The sequence below is a fragment of the Schistocerca gregaria genome, chromosome 1 (assembly GCF_023897955.1).
Source record: "Schistocerca gregaria isolate iqSchGreg1 chromosome 1, iqSchGreg1.2, whole genome shotgun sequence".
In the NCBI taxonomy this organism is placed as follows: domain Eukaryota; kingdom Metazoa; phylum Arthropoda; class Insecta; order Orthoptera; family Acrididae; genus Schistocerca; species Schistocerca gregaria.
The window spans coordinates 605,296,074-605,320,703 of NC_064920.1; the positions used below are offsets into that span (position 1 = coordinate 605,296,074).

A 24,630-nucleotide genomic window follows, 5' to 3' on the forward strand; every position below is an offset into this window, starting at 1 on the left:
AAGTACAAAAATGTTCCGGGAAACTCCGGAATACAGAAATACACGTCATTGAGAAATGAAATAAATAGGAAGTGCAGGGAAGCTAAGATTAAATGGCTGCAGGAAAAATGTGAAGACATCAAAAAAGAAATGATTGTCAGAAGGACCAACTCGGCATACAGGAAAGTCAAAACAACTTTCGATGTCATTAAAAGCAAGGGTGATAACATTAAGAGTGCTACAGGAATTACACTGTTAAATGCAAAGGAGAGAGCGGATGGGTGGAAAGAATACATTGAAAGTCTCTATGAGGGGGAAGATTTCTCTGATGTGACAGAAGAAGAAACAGGAGTCAAATTAGAGGAGATAGGGGATCCAGTATTAGAATCAGAATTTGAAAGGCAGAAGGGTAGATAACATTCCATCAGAATTTCTAAAATCATTGGGGGAAGTGCCAAGAAAATGACTATTCAAGTTTGTATGTAGAATATATGAGTCTGGCGACGTACCATCTGGCTTTTGGAAAAGGAACATCCACACAATTCTGAACATGACAAGAGCTGACAAATGCAAGAATTATCGCACCACCAGCTCAACAACTCATCCATTCAAGTTGCTTAGAAGAATAATATGCAGAAGAAAGGAAAAGAAAATTTAGGATGCACTAGATGTCAATCAGTTTGGCTTTTGGAAAGGTAAAGGCACGAGAGGCAATTCTGACATTGCAGTTAATAATGGAACCAAGACTAAAGAAAAACCAAGACATGTTCGTAGGATTTGTCAACCTGGAAAAAGTGTCCAACAATGTAAAATGGTGCAAGATGTTTGAAATTCTCTTTTGCTCTTTGAGCAGCATCTTGCCTTTGTAAATGTGAATATGTCAACCCAATAAGATAGGATTTGTGAACCAAAATTAATAGAAAACATAAATTTAAAGACAATGTCATTTTAGCATGTAAGGCTTAGTTTGCTATTGCAGGTAAATAAATTTAAAATACTGTTGTATTCTTCGTGGTTATTAATAAACTGCTTTAGTTATATTTAGTCCTTTTTAATATTTATTTTTAAATTTAATTATTTCCCATACCTGTGTATATCTGTGGGTTGTTATTCCTTCTGGATTTATTGTTATAGAGATGTTCACTTGAAGATATGGCTTTTAGTGCCACAAAATTGGTAGTGATCCAGTAATAAAGGACTAAGTTCAGCTGAAGTGGTTTAGTGACACCCAAGATGACTGCTCATGGCTGTGGTTGCTCTACCTGCAAGGTTGTCTGCACATTTATATTCACTATAGTATTTCAGCCTAGTGAGTCTGAAGTCCCCCTGGAAGGCATGGAACGTGATAACAGCTACTGGTAAAACTGCAAGTGCTCTTGTCAGTGCTGCAAGCACCGTGCAGACACTCCTGCCATGCCACCTATCAACACTTGCAACTTGCTTTTAAAGCCAGCAGTGCAGCAGCTGCACAGTCAGTCATGATTTATCTGCACTGTTGTATTGATCTCACTACACATCATTGTCCTGGTTCTGAATTCACTATATCTTATGTTTTCTATCTTTGTTTACTTGCTGGATTTGTTATTCTGTCATGCCATCTCCATTGTTTGTATTTCTCTAGCTGTTGTCCACATGTTTACTCTCTAGTGACTCACTGTGACACCCTCGGCCTCATTCTTGAGTTGTTCTTGGTCTTGTCAGTTTCTGGTCACAGTATTCATATCATTACATTTACAGGAGCTGTTGGCTGATCTGGTCCACATTAAGCATCTGCTCAATTGGTTGTGAAAGAAGGGTGTTCAAATCAGGTGGGCAGTTGACCGTGGCTGTGCTTTCACAGAGCTGAAATGTCTGCTATGCTCAGCACCCTACTTTATGCCATTTTCTTCATCATGTCCCTGGTTTTGCCTCTGACACTTTTCCCTATGGCACTGGTGCAGTGCTAGCATGTAGGACTGACAACAGTACTGAGCAACTGATTGCCCATGAATCAAAGATGCTGACACTCACTCAAACAAACTACTTGTAAATCAAAAAAGAAGCTTTGGCAGTATTCTTTGCTTTTAGGAAACTCCTCGTTTACTTATTCAGGACCATGTTTACCCTCATTATGTATCATAAACCACTGACAAACTTCTTTTAGCCTCTTTGTGGCTTCCGAAGCAGACAGCACAACTGCTCCATTGTTGGGGGCTTTTCCTTGGCTCCTACAATTATACCATTAAATACAAGTCCATAGCACAATATGCAAATGCAGATGTTCTCGTCTCCCCTCGTGCCTGACCCAGCATTTAACAAACAGAAAATCTCCTGTTTCTGTATTGATGTGGAATACCAACAAATCTTGGACGTATTTCCCATTGAAGCTACACACATTGTTGCAGATACCTGCTGCAGGCTTCTATTAAGGCATGTCATGCACTTTGCACTCTTTGGGTGACCTGCTTATTTTTCGAAGTCCAGCAATTTGAAACTCTGGGCCTGTACTCACCAATCCCAACATTTCCCCATCATCTCCAATGTTCTTCTCCTTGATGCAGACTCTAATTGTATCACCATCCTGTCTTCCTGTGTCCTTAGGTTTTGCACATCTGACATCATGGATGTTGGGGTATGTTGTGGATGCATGCCCTTGCAAGATAACGTGACTATTGGCCATGAGTGATCAAAGACATGGAGGCCATGATTTGCAGCTGTTCTGCTTGTGCCAATAACCAGCCTGCTGCACCCCCGTCATTCACCCCCTGCCCCACCCCCATTGCCCCTGGGACCTCATTCATCTTGCTGGCTCTGTGTAGCTCATTGCCACTGACACTGAAATTTCTGCTATGCTCGGCACCCTACCTTATGCCCTATTTTCCACGCAGTCACAGTCAACTGCCCACCTGGTTTGAACACCCTTCTTTCACAACCAGTTGAGAAGATGCTTAATGTGCACCAAAACAACTACATATATGTTGTCAACATGGCATCCACCGCCACTGATGCCACCCTTGATGTCATTGTCCAGATTTTAGCCACCAAAGGGCTACCCCATGCTTTCACTTCATGGCGAAGCAGAATAAATGTTATGTACATTTCAACAATAAATGTTGAAGTCAGTGGGCACTTCCACCAACATCGCTGTGTTCATATGTTTATGAGGAGCTACAAGACCACCCATATACGTGACTGTAGTGTGGGAGAGCTTCTCTGTGGACGGCTACCACATACTCTCCTCCTCTTCCTAGCTCCACAGTGTACAGAACCCTGGAACTAGCATGTCGGGCACTTTGTGCCACCTTCAGCTGTGTGGGCATGCTCATATGGGGCAAAAACCATGTGGATGCCAACCATGGTGGTTGCCACCTATGGGTGCTGCCTACAATGGTTGACATGCAAAGGAATTTGGGGTGGCAGCATACTGACCAGCTCTGTCTGTGCCTACTGACTTCACTGCCGCTGGCTCAGTCAGATATGAATTGCCAACACTTGCTGCTCCTTCAACTGTGCTGGTACAACTTGTGTTCCAAGGCACCAGTGATGGTTCCTTAATATACAGGCATGGAAGTGATGGTCTCAGTGCACCTCTGTCCACTTGGCCATCATCGCCCACACTGTCATTGCCCATGGTGCTGTAACTTTAGCACATTGCCAGGTGTCCCAACTTTTTCCTCGCTGCTGGTGGGCTTCTAAGCAGGGCCTCGAACTTTGTCATTAGTTCATCGTCCCCAGATCGTCTGCAGTGCTTCCGGCCCTGTACCCATTTCAGGGGGAAGGGATGTGATATACACAGTGAGTTTGAAGGCCTGCCGGAAGGACTCAGTGACAGCCACTATATGACACTGCTACATCTGTGGGCCATGATGTTACTGCTGCGAGTGCAGCCACAAAGACATGCCCTCTGTACCAGCCCATCGACACCTGTAACTCTCCTTTAAAACCAGCTCTGTCAGCTATGATTTCTCTGCTGTAGCCATATTGTATTGATGTTACAGCATATCATAGTCTTGGTTCTGAATTCACTAAAATTTTCAATATGGTTTACTTGCTGGACTTGTTATTCTGCCATGCCATTATTGTTGTTTGTCTTTCTCTAGTTTTTGACCAACTGTTTACTCTCCAGTGACTTGCTGTGACTCCCTCACCCAGTCAACTTATTTCTACTCATTCTCAAGTCATTCCTGGCTTTATCACATTCTGGTCACACAGTATTCATGTCATTACATTTCTGTTTGTGGAGGTAATATTATAGTCACGTATATGGGTGGTCTTGTAGCTCCTCATAAACATCATGAACACAGCGATGTTGGTGGAAGTGCCCACTGACTTCAACATTTATTGTTGAAATGTACACAACATTTATTCTGCTTCGCCAGTGGAGGACACAGAAGAGGCAGACAGAGCAGGTTCTATACATAACCACAAAAGCACTCGACAACAACCTAGAAGGCTGAAACTAGCTGATAACATGCCACCTTCTTTTAATAAGTTCACTGCTGTGGTACTTGCTTTAAAAATTATTACTATTATTAATATTCTTTCTTTTCTCAGACATTATGTCTGGTCAAAAATGGAAAGTGACACGGACCTTGGTCAAGTGTGACTTCCTTATTATTATTATTATTATTGTTGTTGTTGTTGTTGTTGTTTAAGGGACATTCAGCAATTAAAAGGGCAAATTTATGTTGAAAGAAACTGCATGTTTGTGCAAAATGGTACTTTTACTACTTCTCAACACAATCCCTACCAATATTGATAAACTTGTCCAAACAGTGAACTAGTTTTTTTTTTTTTTATACTTGATGCAAAGAAGTCATTGTCTTGTTATTTGAACCACATTCTCACAATTTCTTGGACCTATTCATTATTCCCAAACTATTTTCCGTGTTATCCTTCCTTGTGTGACCAAATAAATGAAAATCCAAGGGAGCCAAACCTGGTCTGTAGATGCTGTATGTTCCTTGCTGGTAGCACTCTCACTGGACATAGATGTAATGGTCTTGTTGATAGTTCTGCATGTGCCAGGCCAAGTAGGTACTTGCTGGAGGAAGTCATTATGGTCATTTCTGGTGCAACAGTCTGGCCCCAAGGTGATGGTAGTGGAACCAAAGCTAGAAGCTCCAGAGACAGCATAGGAACTTTGGAAATTAGGTGAACTGATTCTGGTACCAGCATACATTGCTGTTCTTTTGATGGAGGTGCCAGATTGATGTCTATGGAGTTCACTGTAGTAAGTGGGATGGTAGTACCAAACACTCAATATCTGTGGCAAGTTGTTGAAGGATGAGAGCAGGTCTGACACTGTTATAGCGACCTACCAGACGGTCGAGATGTCATGCCAGGGTACCTTAACCAATGTTGGTTGTGTTATCTTCACAGCATTCCATCACACTAGCTGCTAGAACCAGCTGCTGTTACTTTAGTGCTACAATGGACAGCTGGATCCAATCTGTGGTCCAGTGTGTATCCAAACAATGGTGTCGATATTAAATGGTGTTGCTTTCTCTTTAGCTCGCTAGTGTTTCCACTTAGTATGAAGATCAGAATCTGATTTGGTTGACCCCTTAGCTTTTGCAATTTGTGTTTGAAAAGTGCAAACAAAACTTTCTGCTAAGTCACTAGAAGTTGGATGAAAGGGAGGGAGCCATTAAATCCGTAATCCTTTATGAATGGAGACTCGTTGGAGCTCGGATGCCATGAACTAAGGTCCACTGACAATGCCCAAGGTATAGGGTGCGTCTTAAATGACAGAAAATTTAATGGTCCCCATTGTCATTGATGTACTCATCATCTGCAACTTGATGATATTAGGCAAATGGTAAAGAGATTCACCTCAATAAACACTCCATTACAAGGATAGGGCTGGTGAAATTCATATGGACAAGAACCCATGGCTGAGTAGGTGTTGGCCACAGAGAACCCAAGTGATGTACTTCGCATTGTGTAAAGTGAGGGACTACCTATGTGATGCATTATCCATGTATGGCCAGCAAATATAATGAGAGGCCACCTACTTTATTCAGGTGGATCCCTAATGTGACTGGTGGAGTAGCGGTAACACTTGTTGTCGTAGGGATGTTGGTGCCACAAACCAACAGTTGTCATCATCTTTAATTAATAGAAGGACACCCTGCTAAATTTGAAGTTGTTATCACATGAAGCAGCAGTGGATAGCTGATGGTGCACTGGTGCACTGGCTGACAACTTCATGGGCCATCCTGTGCTGAAGAAAAGGGTCACACCTGAATGCTGCTGCAAAATTTCTAAGTTGATTATAGAAGGATTGTTATATTTAGATGTCCATCTGAAAATACACTGTATCCAAACTGTCGAAGTGTGTGACTCGACCTGGGGAAATCAAGACAAAATGTTTACATTTGAATGCAGGCTAGACAGATGACAGTGTAGAGAGAACTGTCAGTTAAATAAATACAAGGCCCACTTGTGCACCCAATGGGAGCATAGCCTTAGGCCTGAACAATGATAATAATGGCTTATAACCTGTAGTTAAATGGAGAACAAAAAAAATTGTACACACTAAAAATGATACCAGTGCATCTTTTTCTACATCTACCTCCATACCGTGCAAGTGCATAGCAGAGGATATGTGCCACTGTACCGGTTTTTGGGGCTTGTTCCCATTCCTTTCATATATGGAACACAGGGAGAATGATTGTTTAAATGCCTCTGTGTGTGCCATAATTAATCCAGTCCTCATGATCTCTATAGGAGGAAAATGTTGGGTGTCGTTTTATATTCCTAAAGCCATCATTCAAAGCCAGTTCTTTTAAGTTTGTTTGTAGACTTCCTCGAGATAATTTCCATCTAGCTTCAAGAGTATGCCAATTCACTTCTTTCAACATCTCTGTAGTTCAATGAAATTCACTAACAGCTGTGTAATTGAGATGGTATTTCATTTTATTTTGACTACTAGTTTCGGTTTTCCACTGTGCTATCTTCAGGCCCCAAATGCATTTCTCAAAAAGATACGATATTGTTATACAGTGGCATATATTCCTGGATGTTGCGAATTCAAACAGTATTCCAAGTGCACTGTATGGCAATATCCTTTGTTTTTGAGAAATGAATGTGGGGACTGTAGACGGCATAGTGGAATGCCGAAACTGGTAGTCAAAATAAAATAAAATAAAATACCATCTCAGTTACATGGCTGTCAGTGAATTTCATTGATAATTACTATATTAGTTGCTTAAATGGTTAAATAAGTATACCAGTCCATAATCACTGCGGGTTAACTTCACTCTAGCAGTCTCACCTCTAGACATAGTCAACCTTCACAACAGTGAGAGCAGTCCTATAAATATAGCATCATTGTCTAGGAAAACATTGGTTAGATCAGAACACATCAGAGAATGAGAGAATGAGAACAAGCTCATGGCCACTTGGACTTAAATCAGCCTGCTATCTGTTTTCACATGATCAGTCAAATGAACACGCTGCTCACCAAATGTAAAAGTAATTACATGTGTCAGTATTTCCACATTTTCCACTGCTATGTCTGCTACAGTTACAAGGTTTGTAGTATGCTGGAGCTTATGACTAAATTAAAGAACTTTCTTGTAGGCAACTCTTTTTTCTTCACCAAAGAGTATCTTCACAGGAACTCTTAAAATTAATGTTTCTTGTTATGTTTTAATTATTATTAACTGGCGTCAAATCGAAAGACTTGCACCAGGCGAGCGGTCTACCCGATGGGAGGCTCTCGTCACACGACATTTCATTTCTACTGTACTGCAGTAATATTTTGTAACATTAATTCATTGCATTACATCTGATAAAATGTGCATCCTTAACAGTTTTACACATCCCAGAGACCCATCATGATGGTGCTCATAAATATGACTAATAGTGTAATGTAATGTCAATGTAGTGGTACTTAATTTGTGATTAGAATTTAATGATTGAGATCACAGAATGTGAAAGATGCATTTAAGAGAAAGTTTTTGTGATTCAAACAGAATTTAGCTGTGAGCTATTTGTTGATAACTATATCAATCAAATCTGTTAATTATTCTTTCCTCTATTAAATATTATGTGGAAGTAGCAGAGAAGTGACTTAATTTGAAAACTTTCTCAGTGCCTTATTAGCCACAGTATGAAATATGTAGTAGCAATATGTGTTACATTTATACCTGTATCAGTATTCTAATATTTGCTCTATCAATAACTGTGATGATATTGCAAAAAAAAAAAAAAAAAAAAAAAAAAAAAAAAAAAAAAACACGTATGTTGAAATTCACATTCTGGTGGTTAAAAAGTTGTGTTCCTTCAGATTAAAACTTAAAATTATTTGAATAACAGTTTGTATAAGAAAAGACAGATATTGTGCAGTTAATAAACTAGATTTATTTTATTCTTTTTTTATTTGCTGTACTCCCAGTACATGTTACATGTGGTTTCTAATTGTGTTCCTTGCCAAAGGAACTCATGTCACTGGCAGTACTGCTGATACTCAGTGCTTTACTACTGAAAAGAAATCAAATAGTCTATTCAGCTAATTACATGTTGTTATCTTACTAAAATGTGTTTCCTTTATCAGGTGGCAACATAGTTGATCTTGGGGCACACTGGGTGCATGGTGAAAAAGGAAATGTAGTTTTTGCATTACTTAAAGATCTAAACATTCTTCAGACGTCAGTTACAAGTATTACGCAAGATAATGTTATGTTTGTGGATTCATCTGGAAAGCCAGTAGCACCTGAAAAACTAGCAAAAATATATGGTATCCTATCAGAAATTGAAGAAAACAGTAAAAGTGGCTTGAAAAATTTCTGGGGATCTGTTGGGGACTATTTCACAAGGGAGTAAGTATGTTTATCTGCACTAACTCGGTAAGACAAAATGTGGAAACAAAAATTTGCTTCTGAATGTTATAGAATTATAGGTTTTACAAATGAATGACTGAATATTACTGTAGTTATTACTTTATAAATGCTTAATTTTTACAATGTCTTCTGAAATCTCTACACAGATCATCAATTTTTTTTCATAAACCCAATAAGGAAAGTCCTCTTGTGTTGGTTACTTATCTGCCATGTGAGAAATGGATATACTGCAGGAAGAGTTACCACCTGTGTAACTTAGAAAAGCTGGTCTTGGCAGGAAGGGTCCAGATGGCACAGGCTGTAAAGCAGGCATTCAAGTGAAGGACATTGTGTTGGGTAATGTTCTTAGCAACTGGGTGGTCCAGCATTTTCTAAGCCACAGTTTGTCGGTGGCCATTCATGTGGACAGACAGCATGTTGGTCGCCATGCAACAATAAAATGCAGCACAGTGGTTGCAGCTTATCTTGCAGATCCCGTGACTGCTTTTGCAGGCAGCCTTGCCTTTGATGGGGAAGTTGATGCCTGTGACCAGAGTGGAGTAGGTGGTGGTGGTAGGACATATGGTTCAGATTCTGCATCTAGATCTATTACAGGGATGTGAGTCATGAGTTAGGATGGATGAAGATATTGTGTAGGTTTGGTGAGCAGCAGAAAACTGCTGTGGGAGGAGTGGGAGGGAGAATGGGTAGGACATTCCTTATTACAGATCACAACAACAAGTAATCAAAACCTATCACTATTCAAGGAGACATTAATCATTCCACAGTTGAATGGGATGATTAGTTTTGTAGAAGGGATTCCCAACAACACATCTTGCAAAACAGTATTAAATGCTTTCTCTGAAAAATGCTTGGAAAAAATAGTTTGGAAGCCTGCTCATGCTGGAAATATGCCAATGGAAAAAAAATTTGCAACACTGAGAAGGAGTTGTACTGCATAAACAAAAGTTGTTAGTCATGTTTCTACATCTGAAAAATGTCTAATATTATTTTACATCATTCATGTAAGAGTGGTGCTAGCAGCGCCACTATGAGGATATAAATAAGGTTTGCTTTAAATATATGGTGTAATGGCCATGAGCATTAGTTACCTGTGAGATTGGACGTGGTGAGTTGATGTTGTCAAGAATGCCTTTAAGGCGCCAAAGATGTCATTATCAACACCTCACTGAGATTGAATGAGGTCATGTAATAGGGCTACGAGAAGCTGGATGCACCTTCTGTGATATTGCAGAAAGATTTGTCAGGATTGCTGGCAGTGGTGGTCACAAGAATTTATGTTAACAAGAAGACCAGGCTCCAGGTGGCCATGTGGCACTACCAAGAAGGATGGCCATTATGTTCAGCTTAGGGCTCTGGCTGTCATACTGCATCTACAGTAGCACTTGAAACCATAGTGACACAATGAACTATTACATATCAGATACTTCAAGGACAGCTCCAAGTCACATGTTCTATAGTGTGCACTCCAGTGAGCCCAAACCACCACCATTTGTGATTTCATTGGTGTCAAGTTTATGCCATGCATGCTGACTGCAGATTTGTATGTCAATGTTGGGATTCAACCTCTTGTGCTGCCATTCATGAATTGCATTCCTGAGGGTGTCTTCCATCTGGATAACAATCGCCCACATACTGGTGTTGTCACTCAACATGCTCTACAGGGTGTCGACATATTGCCTTGGCCTGCTTGATCACCAGATCTGTCTCCAGTCAAGGACATGTGGGGCATCATCAGACAACTTCTCCATTAGCATCCACAACCAGCATTAACTGTCCCTGTATGGACCAACCAGGTGTAGGAGGCATGGAACTCCATCCCAAAAACTGACATGTGGCACCTCTCTGTAGGAAGAATACAGTTTATAATCACTTGCAGTCACATCAACACAAAGACTGGTGGAAAAAACAGATGGTTCCTGGGATCAATGATGGTGGAGTTCACAAAGTGAATGGTTAGCCAAAAGCAGAGTTCAGAGTGTAGTGAAATTATTGTATGTGTACACAGAGAGTCCAGGGAGCAATCCAAGTCATAATGAAACATAGGCAAGGCCAGTCACTCTACTAATGGGTGGTGCATATCAAAAGCTTTAAGGAACTAGCAAAACAACCAGTAAGTGGGGGCTGCAGTATTTACAAGCACTCTCATGTCAGTGGACAGGCCCATGTGATATGTCTGCAGCTGCAGCAGTGCTCCTTGCAGGAAGAAAGTGCTGTCAGAGTATGAAGCATAAGTATCTCCGAGCTGTCTTCCATATTGATGCTCACACTGGGTGGTGAAATTGAATCACTGTCAGATACTAAGCAGAAGTAATGACACAGTTTAATTCTCTCATGACTGCAAAGTTGAGTAATTCAGGTATTAGTGCCAGTGGTTTTGAGAAACAGCTGAAACTGCAAAAATGAAATAAGACACTGGGGCTGCAACCCCTGTTTTAACCATAGTATACTGTAAATCCATCAGATAGAAAGCTGTGCACAGCTTTTGTTAGAGAGCAGAAGCCACACCTTCAACAAGAAGGGTTGCAGAAGTGATTCACATGACTACTATCCAATCTCATTGGTGTCCATCTGTTGTAAACTCCTAGAACATATTCTGAGCTCAAACATAATGAGTATCCTCGAGCAGAAGGACCTCTTCCATGCCAATCAGCATGGATTCTGAAAACATTGGTCATGTAAAATCCAGTTTATGCTTTTCTCACATAGTGTCCTAACAACCAAGTCAGTCAGGTGGATGTAGTATATTTTTGGTTTTTGAAAGGCTTTTAACTCAGTAGCACACCTATGTTTATTAATGAAAGTAAACCCTATAGGCTGTCATGCAAAAATGGTGACTGGGAGGAGGATTCCTTGGTCAGGAGGACACAGCCCACTATCTTTGATGGAGATTTATTGACAAGTGTAGAAGTATCTTCAGGTGTACACCAGGAAAATGTGTTCGGGCCCTTGCTGTACATGTTGTATCTTAATGATATGACAGGCAATATTAAAAGTAATCAAAGACCTTTAGTAGATGATGCAGTTATCTCCAGGGTGCCCATAACTAAAGTTCAGTTTTAAAACACTGTAGAAAGAGTACCACAACTCAGAATGATGTCAAATTAGAACAGCATGTTACTGATGCAAGGGGGGGGATTTCAGTGAAAATTTGACCAATAGAGGGCATTGTAAGCATCAGGATATGCACACCAACAGACACACAGCATATGTCTGTTCCCCAGTTTGCATTTGAGATGTCCAACATGACTATTTCCATGAAGGATTGTGTGCTGCTGTAAAGCTCTTTTACAAGAATGGTACCATGTGCCAGTAACCCTGCAAAAGTTCCAGACACTCAGTGGTATGAAAATAGGCATTAGTCTGATTTCTGCTAAGGATTTGTAGAAAATGATTAGGTTTTTTGAAGCGTAGTGTGATAAAGGGAGGAAAGCAGTTGATCTGATTTCTGTTGAAGACGTAGCCACAGAGCTTTAGGAGGGGTTGGGTAGTGGTGTGCAAAGATGCAGGGCATGGGGAATTGGAATGTTAGACATGCCTAGCAGCCTGGTGCATAAAATCCTATGAAACATCCTGCATACCTATCCCTACAAAATCACCCATGTTCAGGAGTTGCTCCTGCTGACCTCCCAGAAAGACAGACAAGCATTCACTCTGGGATCTCTTGCTTGCATGGAAGTGGACAATGAAAGGCCATGGAATATTCTGTGGACAAACAAAGCCCATTTCCATTTCCAACAACATGTCAATATGCAGAATTGCAGAATATGGGCAATGGAAGAATCCACAAGCTCATCAAATGGCACCACTTTGGTGAGCAAAGGTGCCTTTGTGGTATGGGTTGACGATATCATGTATCATAGGGCTGTATTTTTGAAGAGGTGAGTCCTGTTACCTGTGTCATCATTGGAAAATGCAATGAGAGTCTTTTGTGCACCAACATCTTTCCAAACCTTCAACAGAATGGATGTGTGGATAGGATCATTTTTATGCAAGATGGCCCTCCTCCAGCCAGTGAACTGACTGCTGCAGGGGCATTTTCGAAATCCTAGAATTATCATCCATCATTTCCCTATAGCCTGTGGGGTTATCTGAAAGATGTTGTATTCAGTGTTCCATTTATGAACATAGCTGAACTGAAGGCACACATTGTACAACACATTCTGAATATGACCACTGAGACACTTCAGTTGTTGTGTAACATGCTGTTTCTCTGTTTCAACTTGTGGCAGAAAATGGTGCACAGCATTTTGAACATGCCTTGCACCAGTCTCACAGCAGTTATAAATTGTGTTATCTTGCTTTTTATGCCATTTGTAGTACCAGGCCAGTTACAAACAAATGTCATTTTGCTTTTTATGTGGTTTTTGGTCTCAGGGCAATTAAAAACATGTTTCTCTCGGTGGTACACCCTTGCCATAGTAGATGATCTTACCTGACAGTGCTACAACTGTTGACTACCAAACTTATGCAGTCAAGCACATTGAACACTATGGATGGTGTAATGTGCAACTCAAACCATAGCCAGCATATCACAATTCACCTGTCATTTGTAGCCAATCCCATTTATGGTAAGTGTTTACAACACCATCTATTCATAAAATTGCTGTAAAATTTATAATTCCATAGTGTTTCTCTCTGCATACATAATATGTTGTTCAAATTTTACATCATTTTGAGCAGTGATTCTCTTTCTACAGTGTTTTGAAACAGGAAATTTAAAAATGGACTCCCTATATAACAGAGCATGCATTGTGTGATAAATATTTATCTGTATTACATGACAAATTACAAAATTCGTATATAAACAAATATGTTGTAAGTTGTAATAAAAATATTCCTTGGAAAGAACTCACAAAGTTACTGGTTCAGAAATTTATTGAAATGAGTGCTCACCATTTCTATTTTTTTTTATAATGTCAGTTATCACACAAATATTACGTTACACAAACACTTCCAACTTCCATCCATGTAAAGTATCATATTTTCTGTTTTACTAAACTGTGTCAGTACTCCTGTTTAATATCAGATAGTGATTTAGACATAAGTCACTTAAATAATAAAATATTAATTAAAAATAGTATGAAAAAGATAGATTGCTGCTCACTGTAAAGATGACACACTGAGCTGCACTCGGACACAATGAACAGACTGTTACATATAAGCTTTTGGCCAAAATGTTTTTCAGAAAAGAGAAACATATGCACATACACACAAACAAACACACCTCACACACACATATGACCACTACCTCCAGCCAGTCTGGCGAGACACTGAATGTGTGTGTGTGTGTGTGTGTGTGTGTGTGTGTGTGTGTGTGTGTTTCACTTTTCTGAAGGAGTCTTTAGCCAAAAGCTTATATGTAACAGTCTTTTCATTGCACCTGTCTGTAACTCGATATGCCATCTTTACAGTGAGTAGCAATCTATCCTTTCTATAATATTGTTGATATTCCAATTTGGACTTTCCATTTTTCAAAAATGTTAGTTTAACTATTTTGCTAACCAAGCTTAGTAGTTTATTATTTGTATCGTAAGTACAATATGGCATATGTTGGTGCCATTATGATACAAGTCCTCTCTAGCTCTCCAAGACAACAGCAAAAATTTGAATCTTTACAAAGATGAAACGTCTTTTATATTTTTCTGATTGTAATGAGGAAAAAAGCTCATGTGCAGAATTTCTTTGGATCCTTATGATGATGACAGCAGTGATTCTGAGAGTCTGCTCAAGTGATTTATTACATAGTCTCCAATGGGGGAAGTCAGTTCTAGTATGTAAAGATATCTGTCACCATTCTACTTTCACTTGCCACATTATTAATTTATATCTTTGACTAAGGCCCACACTGATTTTTATAGTTCCTTTATGTAAAATTTCAATTTTTTATTTTATTTGATTTTGCATTAACAGGATAGGATAGAGATAGGGATGAATTGGAATTCAGAGTTATTTGACATACTGTAAGAATACAGGAAATCGCGGATATCCATTTGACCACACTACATGAAAGAAAGGGAAGAAATTTACAATATTGATCAGAAATATTCAAGTACGGTTACATTTTTCTCAGATATCACACAGTTTTATTTATTTTATGAATTCATTTACTTTACAAGAAATCAGCCAGATTATAATATTTTTCTCTTGTTTATGCATGAGGATGGATTATTTCTACACCCTTTATTAATAGTTTCTTATACTGCTCCACCATCTCCTCATGTCTTGTAGAAAACAGAAGAAAACCATAAGTGGTGCCCTCCATTTCACACAACATTTTATTTGCAATATATATGTTTCATTGTCATAACAGTTCTGTTATTTTTTATTCATTTATCCTTTTCTTGTAACAGACAATGGGATTTTTATACAATTTTACATTTGAATGATTTTTAAATATGATATCTTCAGTTTGTTAGTGGGGGTCAATAATTTACAAAGTTTCAAAGGTCAAAAAGAAAAAGTGTTCTGGTAAGATGTGATGGCAAGGTAAATCATGATGTAGACTGTCAGTAGCATTAGATGTATGTATGGTTGTTGGTAGAGCACCACCTTATACATCCAATGAAGGGTTGTAATATCTTGGCTCATCATGGGACAATTGGGATGGTTACAATCACAGCTCTCATTATTGCCATGCACCAGATATCAAGAGTACATGGAAAATTCATACAACAAGTGTCAACAAATGTGTACAGGCAAGATTTTCCTGAAAAGGAAACAGCATTAGAGTTTCAAAATCCTTTAAACTGCTGCAGAGGTACTTGTTCTCCACAAATCTTATCTTATCCTAACATAAACTGGAATTGTGAGGTTTCAGGTAAAGCAAGGTAAAGAACTTTGTGGAACAACTGTATTCAACAGCAACTAACATCTTTTATCTACTGCCCAAAGTAGTCTATCATATAATGACTCAGCAGAAATGATAGTTATCAATAGCTCAGGACTTTTCATAATGCTCACAATAACATGCAGAGATGCCCTTTACATAGCAAAGGTGTTCATGTCACCCAGTTTAACACCAACAGTGTTAAACACTGGCAACTGTGATTGTTGCCCCCAGCAAGTTTACACATAACAGAGACCCACGTTTACCAGCCTTTGTGTGTGGAAGGTTTATGTGTACAGTTAATGACACTTTTAAATTGATGTTCATGGATAATTTTGCATATGTCACACATAAATGGATCCTCTCATGAAAGGCAAGTTACCATTTACAGCTAAAAGTATTTAAAGTGATGTTTTATTGTTTGTTGCTTCAGTTCTATTGGGGATGCTTCAACAAGTGATCCACATAACCAATTCCTGAAAGCTTATATTGTCAATTTGAGAATACAAGTAGAACAGACTTCCACTCATAGTATTACAATGTTTTAAATTGCCTTCCTCAATTGCATGAGAAATCAGTCTGCTATTATGATTAGGTAAAGTTAATGTATCAAATATTGTTTAACCATTTATCCTTTAAATCCTAACTAATAAATGGCACCTCTGCTTGTTAAACATGATTTTGTGGACACAGCCTTTGCCTGTGTATTAAAGATATGTAAGTTCTGTGTACAGAGCATAAGCACTACAAAGTGCACTTTTTATTCCCAGTCTGTACTATCAACACTTGCAACAAGACTCAGAAAACTTGCTAATGACTTCATAATGAGCTAAGACAGTGAAATCATCAACATTAAACGTGCAATATGAACAAATGAGTCTACCAAACTTATTTTAATGTGCTCAACTTCAAATTTTTCAAAATACACCCAAAGTGTAGCTAATTCTTATCTTAGTTGGTAAGCAGCATTTGATACATAAATTCTAAGTTTAAAGACTTCACCCCCCCCCCCCCATGAACCATGGACCTAGCCGTTGGTGGGGAGGCTTGAAAGCTGTACCGTAGGTGCGACCACAATGGAGGGGTATCTGTTGAGAGGCCAGACAAATGTGTGGTTCCTGAAGAGGGGCAGCAGCCTTTTCAGTAGTTGCAGGGGCAACAGTCTAGATAATTGGCTGATCTGGCTGTGTAACACTAACCAAAATGGCCTTGCTGTGCTGATACTGCGAACAGCTGAAAGCAAGGGGAATTACAGGCGTAATTTTTCTCAAGGGCATGCAGCTTTACTGTATGATTAAATGATGAATCCTCTTGGGTAAAATATTCCGGAGGTAAAATAGTCCCCCATTCAGATCTTTGGGTGGGGACTGCTCAAGAGGACGTTGTTATCAGGAGAAAGAAAACTGGCGTTCTACGGATCGGAGCATGGAATGTCAGATCCCTTAATCAGGCAGGTAGGCTATAAATTTAAAAAGGGAAAATAGATATGTTAAAGTTAGATATAGTGGGAATTAGTGAAGTTCGGTGGCAGGAGGAACAAGACTTTTGGTCAAGTGAATACAGGACTGTAAATACAAAATCAAACAGGGGAAATGCATGAGTAGTTTTAATAATGAATAAAAAAATATGAGTGCTGGTAAGCTACTACAAACAGCATAGTGAACACATTATTGTGGCCAAGATAGACACGTAGCCCACACCTACTACAGTAGTACAAGTTAATATGCCAACTAATTCCGCAAATGACGAAGAAATTGATGAAATGTATGATGAGACAAAAGAAATTATTCAGGTAGTGAAGGGAGACAAAAATTTAATAGTCATGGGTGACTGGAATTCGAGAGTAGGAAAAGGGAGAGAAGGAAACATAGGTGAATATGGATAGGGGATGAGAAATGAAAGAGGAGCCTGGGAGAATTTTGCACAGAGCATAACTTAATCATAACTAACACTTGGTTCAAGAATCATGAAAGAAGACTGTATACATGGAAGAAGCCTGGAGATACTAGAAGGTATCAGATAGATTATATAATGGTAAGACAGAGATTTAGGAACCAGGTTTTAAATTGTAAGACATGTCCAGGGGCAGATGTGGACTCTGATCACAATCTATTGGTTATGAACTGTAGATTAAAACTGAAGAAACTGCAAAAAGGTGGGAATTTAAGGAGATGGGACCCGGATAAACTTACTAAACCAGAGGTTGTACAGAGGTTCAGGGAGAGCATAAGGAAACAATTGACAGGAATGGGGGAAAGAAATACAGTAGAAGAAGAATGGGTAGCTTTGAAGGATGAAGTACTGAAGGCAGCAGAGGATCAAGTAGGTAAAAAGACGAGGGCCAGTAGAAATCCTAGGGTAACAGACAAAATAATGAATTTAATTGATGAAAGGAGAAAATATAAAAATGCAGTAAATGAAGCAGGCAAAAAGGAATACAAACTTCTCAAAAATGAGATTGTCAGGAAGTGCAAAATGGCTAAGCAGGGATGGCTAGAGGACAGATGTAAGGATGTAGAGGCTTATCTCACTAGGAATAAGATAGATACTGCCTACAGGAAAATTAAAGAGACCTTTGGAGAAAAGGGAACCACTTGTACGAACATCAAGAGTTCAGATGGAAACCCAGTTCTATGCAAAGAACGGAAAGCAGAAAGGTGGAAGGAGTATATAGAGTGTCTATACAAGGGGTGATGTACTTGAGGAAAATATTATGGAAATGGAAGAGGATGTAGGTGAAGATGAAATGGGAGATACAATACTGTGTGAAGAGTTTGACAGAGCACTGAAAGACCTGAGTCGAAACAAGACCCCAGGAATAGACAACATTCCATTAGAACTACTGACGGCCTTGGGAGAGCCAGTCCTGATAAAACTCTACCATCTCATGAACAAGATATATGAGATAGGCGAAATTCCCTCAGACTTCAAGAAGAATATAATAATTCAATCTACAATTTACAATTTGTACAGGAACCAGATGGCAGTTATAAGAGTCGAGGGGCGTGAAAGGGGAGCAGCGGTTGGGAAGGGAGTGAGACAGTGTTGTAGCCTCTCCCCAATGTTATTCAATCTGTGTATTGATCAAGCAGTAAAAGAAACAAAAGAAAAATTCAGAGTAGGTATTAAAATCCATGGAGATTTTGAGGTTCGATGATGACATTGTAACTCTTTTAGAGACAGCAAAATACTTGGAAGAACAGTTGAACGGAATGGATAGTGTCTTGAAAGGAGGATATAAGATGAACATCAACAAAAGCAAAACGAAAATAATGGAATGTGGTCGAATTAAATTTGGTGATGCTGAGGGAATTAGATTAGGAAAGGAGACACTTAAAGTATTGAAGGAGTTTTGCTATTTGGGGAGCAAAATAGCGGATGATGGTCGAAGTAGAGAGGATATAAAATGTAGACTGGCAATGGCAAGGAAAGCATTTTTGAAAAAGAGAAATTTGTTAACATCGAATATAGATTTAAGTGCCAGGAAGTGAAACATGGATGATAAATAGTTTGGACAAGAAGAGAATAGCTTTCGAAATGTGGTGCTACAGAAGAATGCTGAAGATTAGATGGGTAGATCACATTACTAATGAGGAGGTATTGAACAGAATTGGGGAGAAGAGGAGTTTGTGACACAACTTGACAAGAAGAAGGGATCGGTTGATAGGACATGTTCTGAGTCGTCAAGGGATCACCAATTTAGTATTGGAGGGCAGTGTGGAGGGTAAAAATCGTAGAGGGAGACCAAGAGATTAATACACTGAGCCAATTCAGAAGGATGTAGGTTGCAGTAGATGCAACAAGTCGACTAAAGAGACAGCTTACACTACACTCGTTCGTCCTCTGTTAGAATATCACTGCGCGGTGTAGATCCTTACCAGGTGGGATTGACGGAGGACATCGAAAGGGTGCAAAAAAGGGCAGCTCATTTTGTATTATCACGTTATAGGGGAGAGAATGTGGCAGATATGATACACGAGTTGGGATGGAAGTCATTACAGCATAGACGTTTTTCGTCGCGGCGAGACCTTTTTACGTAATTTCAGTCACCAACTTTCTCTTCCGAATGCGAAAATATTTTGTTGAGTCCAACCTACTTAGGTAGGAAGGATCATCAAAATAAAATAAGAGAAATCAGAGCTCAAACAGAAAGGTTTAGGTATTCGTTTTTCCCGCTCGCTGTTCGGGAGTGGAATAGTAGAGAGATAGTATGATTGTGGTTCGATGAACCCTCTGCCAAGCTCTTAAATGTGAATTGCAGAGTAGTCATGTAGATGTAGATGTAGATGTAGATGTAGATGTACTGGGAGATGAAGAAGTTTGTACAGGATAGAGTAGCATTGAGAGCTGCATCAAACCAGTCTCAGGACTGAAGACCAGAGCAACAACAACAACAACAACAAAGACTTTGTAAGTAAATAATCATACTAATAACTTCTCTCTCCATAACCAGCAAAATAACATAAATTAGATGGGAAGATTGATAACCAGATGGGCCTAAAGTGCATTGTCGTCAGGTTTGAGATTGTAGTATGTATTGTGCTCCTCACATCTGTTGATATTGCAGTGAACCAGCTTTATCTGTAGGCTGACATTGTATATATGAACCTTCACAAAATGCTATCTCCCCAATTTCTAGGATGTTCTTTCCCATATCGACCTAAAACACAAAGCATAATTTTGCTTCTCAGTGCTTCTCAGGTGTTCCAAAGTAATTTAGTGTCTACATCATGTGTAGTAGTAGTAGCAGTAGTAGTAATAGTAGTAGTACTTCATAATCAGAGGCACATCAGCAGTTTTATATGAACTGCAAGTCATAGAATCTACTTAATGAAAATGATGATAGTGAAGACCATGAAGTGTGAGAATTGCTCATAATTGTGTGTTTAGTGCATTTGGTATCTGTTCTTTATGTTCTGATTCAAGTTTTACATTAATTACAAACTTTACAACTGTGAAAAATGCTATTGTCACTAGTCTATGTGTATAAATTTTAAATTTAATTCTAAATATTAATTAAAATTTCATAACTTAAAGTGCATACATATTTTTTTTCATAGAAAACATAGTATGCTGAGACTTGGGTAAAAAAAGAATTGTTACCTGTGACACTGGTAGTTCATCTACAAATTTGATTTTCACGAACATATATTTTTCTCAAAACTTTGTCTCTGTGCTTTGGGCCCTTACCGTACTCAGTGCCTCAAATCATTTGCTATCAGCATTGAACACAGCTTTTTCTTTAATGTAGTTCTTAAAATCTTACAACACGTAAGATGCAAAAGTAGCCTTCTGCACTCAAGAATACAGAGTATATTTCTGGGTCAAATATTATATAAAAAGCTATACCTATTTCTTTCAGGCACTGTTTATGTTTTACAGATCTTTTTGTTGATATCAGGTAATGCAGCACACTTTCTAAACGAATTAGAAGTATTTTGAATATTTTTGAACCCGCTTAGGGTTATTAAAAAAATTACAAAGAAATTGATACAATTTCCTTTTCCAAAATGCTTCCTCAAATTGAGGTACCATTTAATCCAGTGTTATACATTTGAAGGAGACCAAATTTTTAACAGATATGTATGACAGGATGGCTGAGGTACTAGACCTATTTAATTCCACCTGTTATGTATATGACAAGGATAAAAAAATAATCACATCTTACATTTTAATTTTTGTAATTTTTTCCTAATAAAAATGTTATTTTTTCTATAATGTAGTTGATTCTGCAATAAAGCTTAGGTCTACTACATAAGTATGGACTATTGCAAGTTACAGAAAAAAATTAGAGCAATGCTTTATAAACTTTAGGAAATATTTGTTTCTGGATCCTAAAATATAGAGCTTTTGGCATTTCTTTTAGCACTTCTTGCTTCTTTGGTAACTTGAAGAGTGAAGCTTTCAGCTTCATGCACCCGTTGTCTGTCACACGCAAGCAATTTATCTTCCATATTAGAGCCACATTTTATGCCTAAATTTCTCAGGACTTCCAACCTCCCGATCACTCCGTCATTGGATTATATCACTGCATCTACTACACCAACTTTTAATGTATTTAATCCTACAAAAATGCGATGGTTGAAACTTTCATTTGTATTCTGAGTGCCGCCATGAAGACATTTACTAAGCAAAACAGGGTCAATCAGGTCTCTAAAAATTGGTTTTATTTCATTCATAACAGGCTCATGAAGAGAATGCTTATGATGGTATATTTGACGATTTTCTTTTGCTTTTTGGTAACCACACCAAGAATTTGCTCCTTTAGGGCAAAGTCCATGAAAAGGGTAGTCATCTGTGGACAACTTATGAAACTAGGTGGCCCATACAGCTTTTCTCATTGCTGTAACAGCATTCAGAGGTGCAGTTCATCTAATGGCCAGTCCATAATAACTCTGAACAACATCTGTTTCAGTTTCTGTCAATCTGCCTCAGCCAGACAGAGATTTTCCATCAGGTAGCAACTTTCCTTTCATTTCTCTTCGTAGCTTCCTCAATGTAGCACTCATCCTATTTTGCACATGTCCACAACACTCCAGTTTTGTTACCAAGGTATCACTATAAACACTGAACTTATTAATTTTATTGAAAGTTTTGAGTCCCCATCATCTAGGTACTTCGTAAATCTATCATTATAAATGGGCACCAACCTCTGAAATATTTTAGAGCTCCATCACATTCCATACCTCCACTGCAACCATCATAATTCTCAGAACACTGCTGTTCAATATGTCCTTCAGTGTTACCATGGCAGGTGTGGCGGTATGTAGATGAGCACTCAACATCAACAGCTTTTCCATTCTTCAGAGAAGTAGCACTTACAACACCATTCAAGGAACGACGTCCTCAACATTGCCAAGTGCAAAAGCAATGCCCCTGGTTCCGCTAATATTTGCAGTTTCTTCTACTACATGTTGTCAAGGCACCTAAAAGTATTTTTATGTACTTGCTGAACCTTCTGTAAGGAGGAAGGTCCATCACACCACAAAACATTTGAGCAGACTTTTTTCCTTTTTCTATTGCGCACATTGCACACACTAACTTCAAACTCGTACTATATGAATTATGCACAATGTTCAAAGTCATTTTCAAGGTATATTTATTGCAAGATCTACACAGAACAACTAATTTTGATGCTAAACACTTCTTGCTACTTTGTTGTTCAGTTATTTCCAGATAGCCTACACCATCACATTGTTTACATTTCACCACTTCCTTTATCAAAGAAGATAAGATGCCCACATCAACAACAACAAATCCACTACAAACAGTGTCATTATTAACACACAACTTTGAATCACCTGGAGGCATGCCATGTTGGAGTTTCTTCCCTTAAGAACTGGTGCATAGGTTACCTTCAACAGTGTTGCTTGATTTGTTTGTGAACTGGTTACCACAAAATTTCCTTTTATTGAATTTCTTGATATGTGGCATGGTTTGTATTTATTGCACACTGAAGGATATGTACTTCCGCAAATATATGTTGCACTTGGGCAACAAGCATTCAGAAATACTTGAACAAACTGCTTCAGTGAAACAAAAGTAAATACTAGCAAAGATAATCATTTGCAGAAACTAAAAACTTGCACTGTTACCAACATATACAATACATCATACACATAATTGCTGGAAACAGAAAGTTAACAGTTCTTTTCGAAATAATGCTAGTGTCTGTAACAGAAATAAAGGAGACATGGCGTCTAACATTTTTTGGATGACATGAGACAGTGTGGTACTGGGGTGCAAGACTCACACGTCTCTCGCAGTTGACTTATGTATTGTGTGCAACCGATTCTCTTCTCTGGGTAATCAGCTACATCGATCTCCCAAAAGCTTTTTCTCTGAAGACTATAGTGAATTACAGGCATTTATTAAGCTACTTCCCAGTTCTTGAAATAATTTGTGTACTTGTGGAACACTTTCAGTTCATTCTTTGTATATTTTAATCTCTCAACACAAAGTAACATTTACTCCTTTTTTTTTTTTTTTTTTTTTTTTTTTTTTTTTTTTTTTTACATAAGTAAGTAAACTCTGGCAACTCAACTGGTGTCTTTAAAGATCAGACTAAATGAAACACAATAGGTGATCACCTATATGGTCCACATTCTTCATTGTTTTGTCCCTTTTGTTACCTATCACTTACATCTGGCATCTAAACACTTTCTCTTCTTCAGTGTTATATATATTCGTCACCAACTGTGCTAGTTTCATTTGCCTCCTATTGTCCTGTTCCGTTTATAGCCCACTTCTCCTTTTCTATTTATTGATTTATTTATTTAACATTCCATTATTTAACATTCCACAGTTATAACGTTCGTTATTCGCTGTTTTCCAGCCAACAATCACTGCCAACAATCTCTTCCACACCTACCAGTATCATCCAATTCCGTCGATTTCGTGTTGCTGGTGATATTTTTGTGCCATTGGCTATCTTTCTCTGCCACAGGAAACATTTTTTGGGACATTTCTGCGCCACCCGCGAACTTTTTTGCGGCACGCGCGAACTTTTTTTTGCGCACAAGCGATCTTTTTTGCGGCACGTGCAATCTTTTTATTCGCTACTCGCTATCTCTGTTTTTGAGCAGTGTGTGTTCTTTTTCCCCTGATCTGGACATACTTGCTTGGTCTGGTCAACTTTTTCCATATTTTTCTTATTTGGTGGTCTTTCTTTGGTATTTAACATTACCAACACAATTTCTTTCTTTCTCGCCCTTACTTCCGTGTTTTATTCCTTCTTATGATTACTATTTTAACTTGAGTTATTTAATTTCCCTACCCACCAGTTACCCACTATGTACCCTAATCCTATACCACATTATTTACATTCATTCTGGAAACATGCATTTACCGTAGCCAAACTGCAATCCCACATACTTTTCCTCCGTTCCTGCTTAACCTTTGGAATTACCCCTAAAGGACTTACCTTAAAAGTTCCCATCTCTGGCTGCAATTCCTCCTTCCACCAATCTCTCCTGGACTTCGAGAACCTTCAAT

At 38.7% G+C, this 24,630-nt stretch overlaps 1 protein-coding gene across 3 annotated transcripts in view; it reads left to right on the plus strand.

Moving 5' to 3' along the window:
- LOC126358481 (spermine oxidase-like) overlaps window positions 1-24,630 on the plus strand; it is a 165,445-nt gene that overhangs the window by 31,483 nt on the left and 109,332 nt on the right. For all 3 annotated transcript variants that reach the window (XM_050007553.1, XM_050007554.1, XM_050007555.1), the window contains exon 3: window positions 8,522-8,786. In XM_050007553.1, coding sequence (XP_049863510.1) covers window positions 8,522-8,786 — 265 coding nt within the window. The remainder of the gene's footprint in view (window positions 1-8,521; window positions 8,787-24,630) is intronic.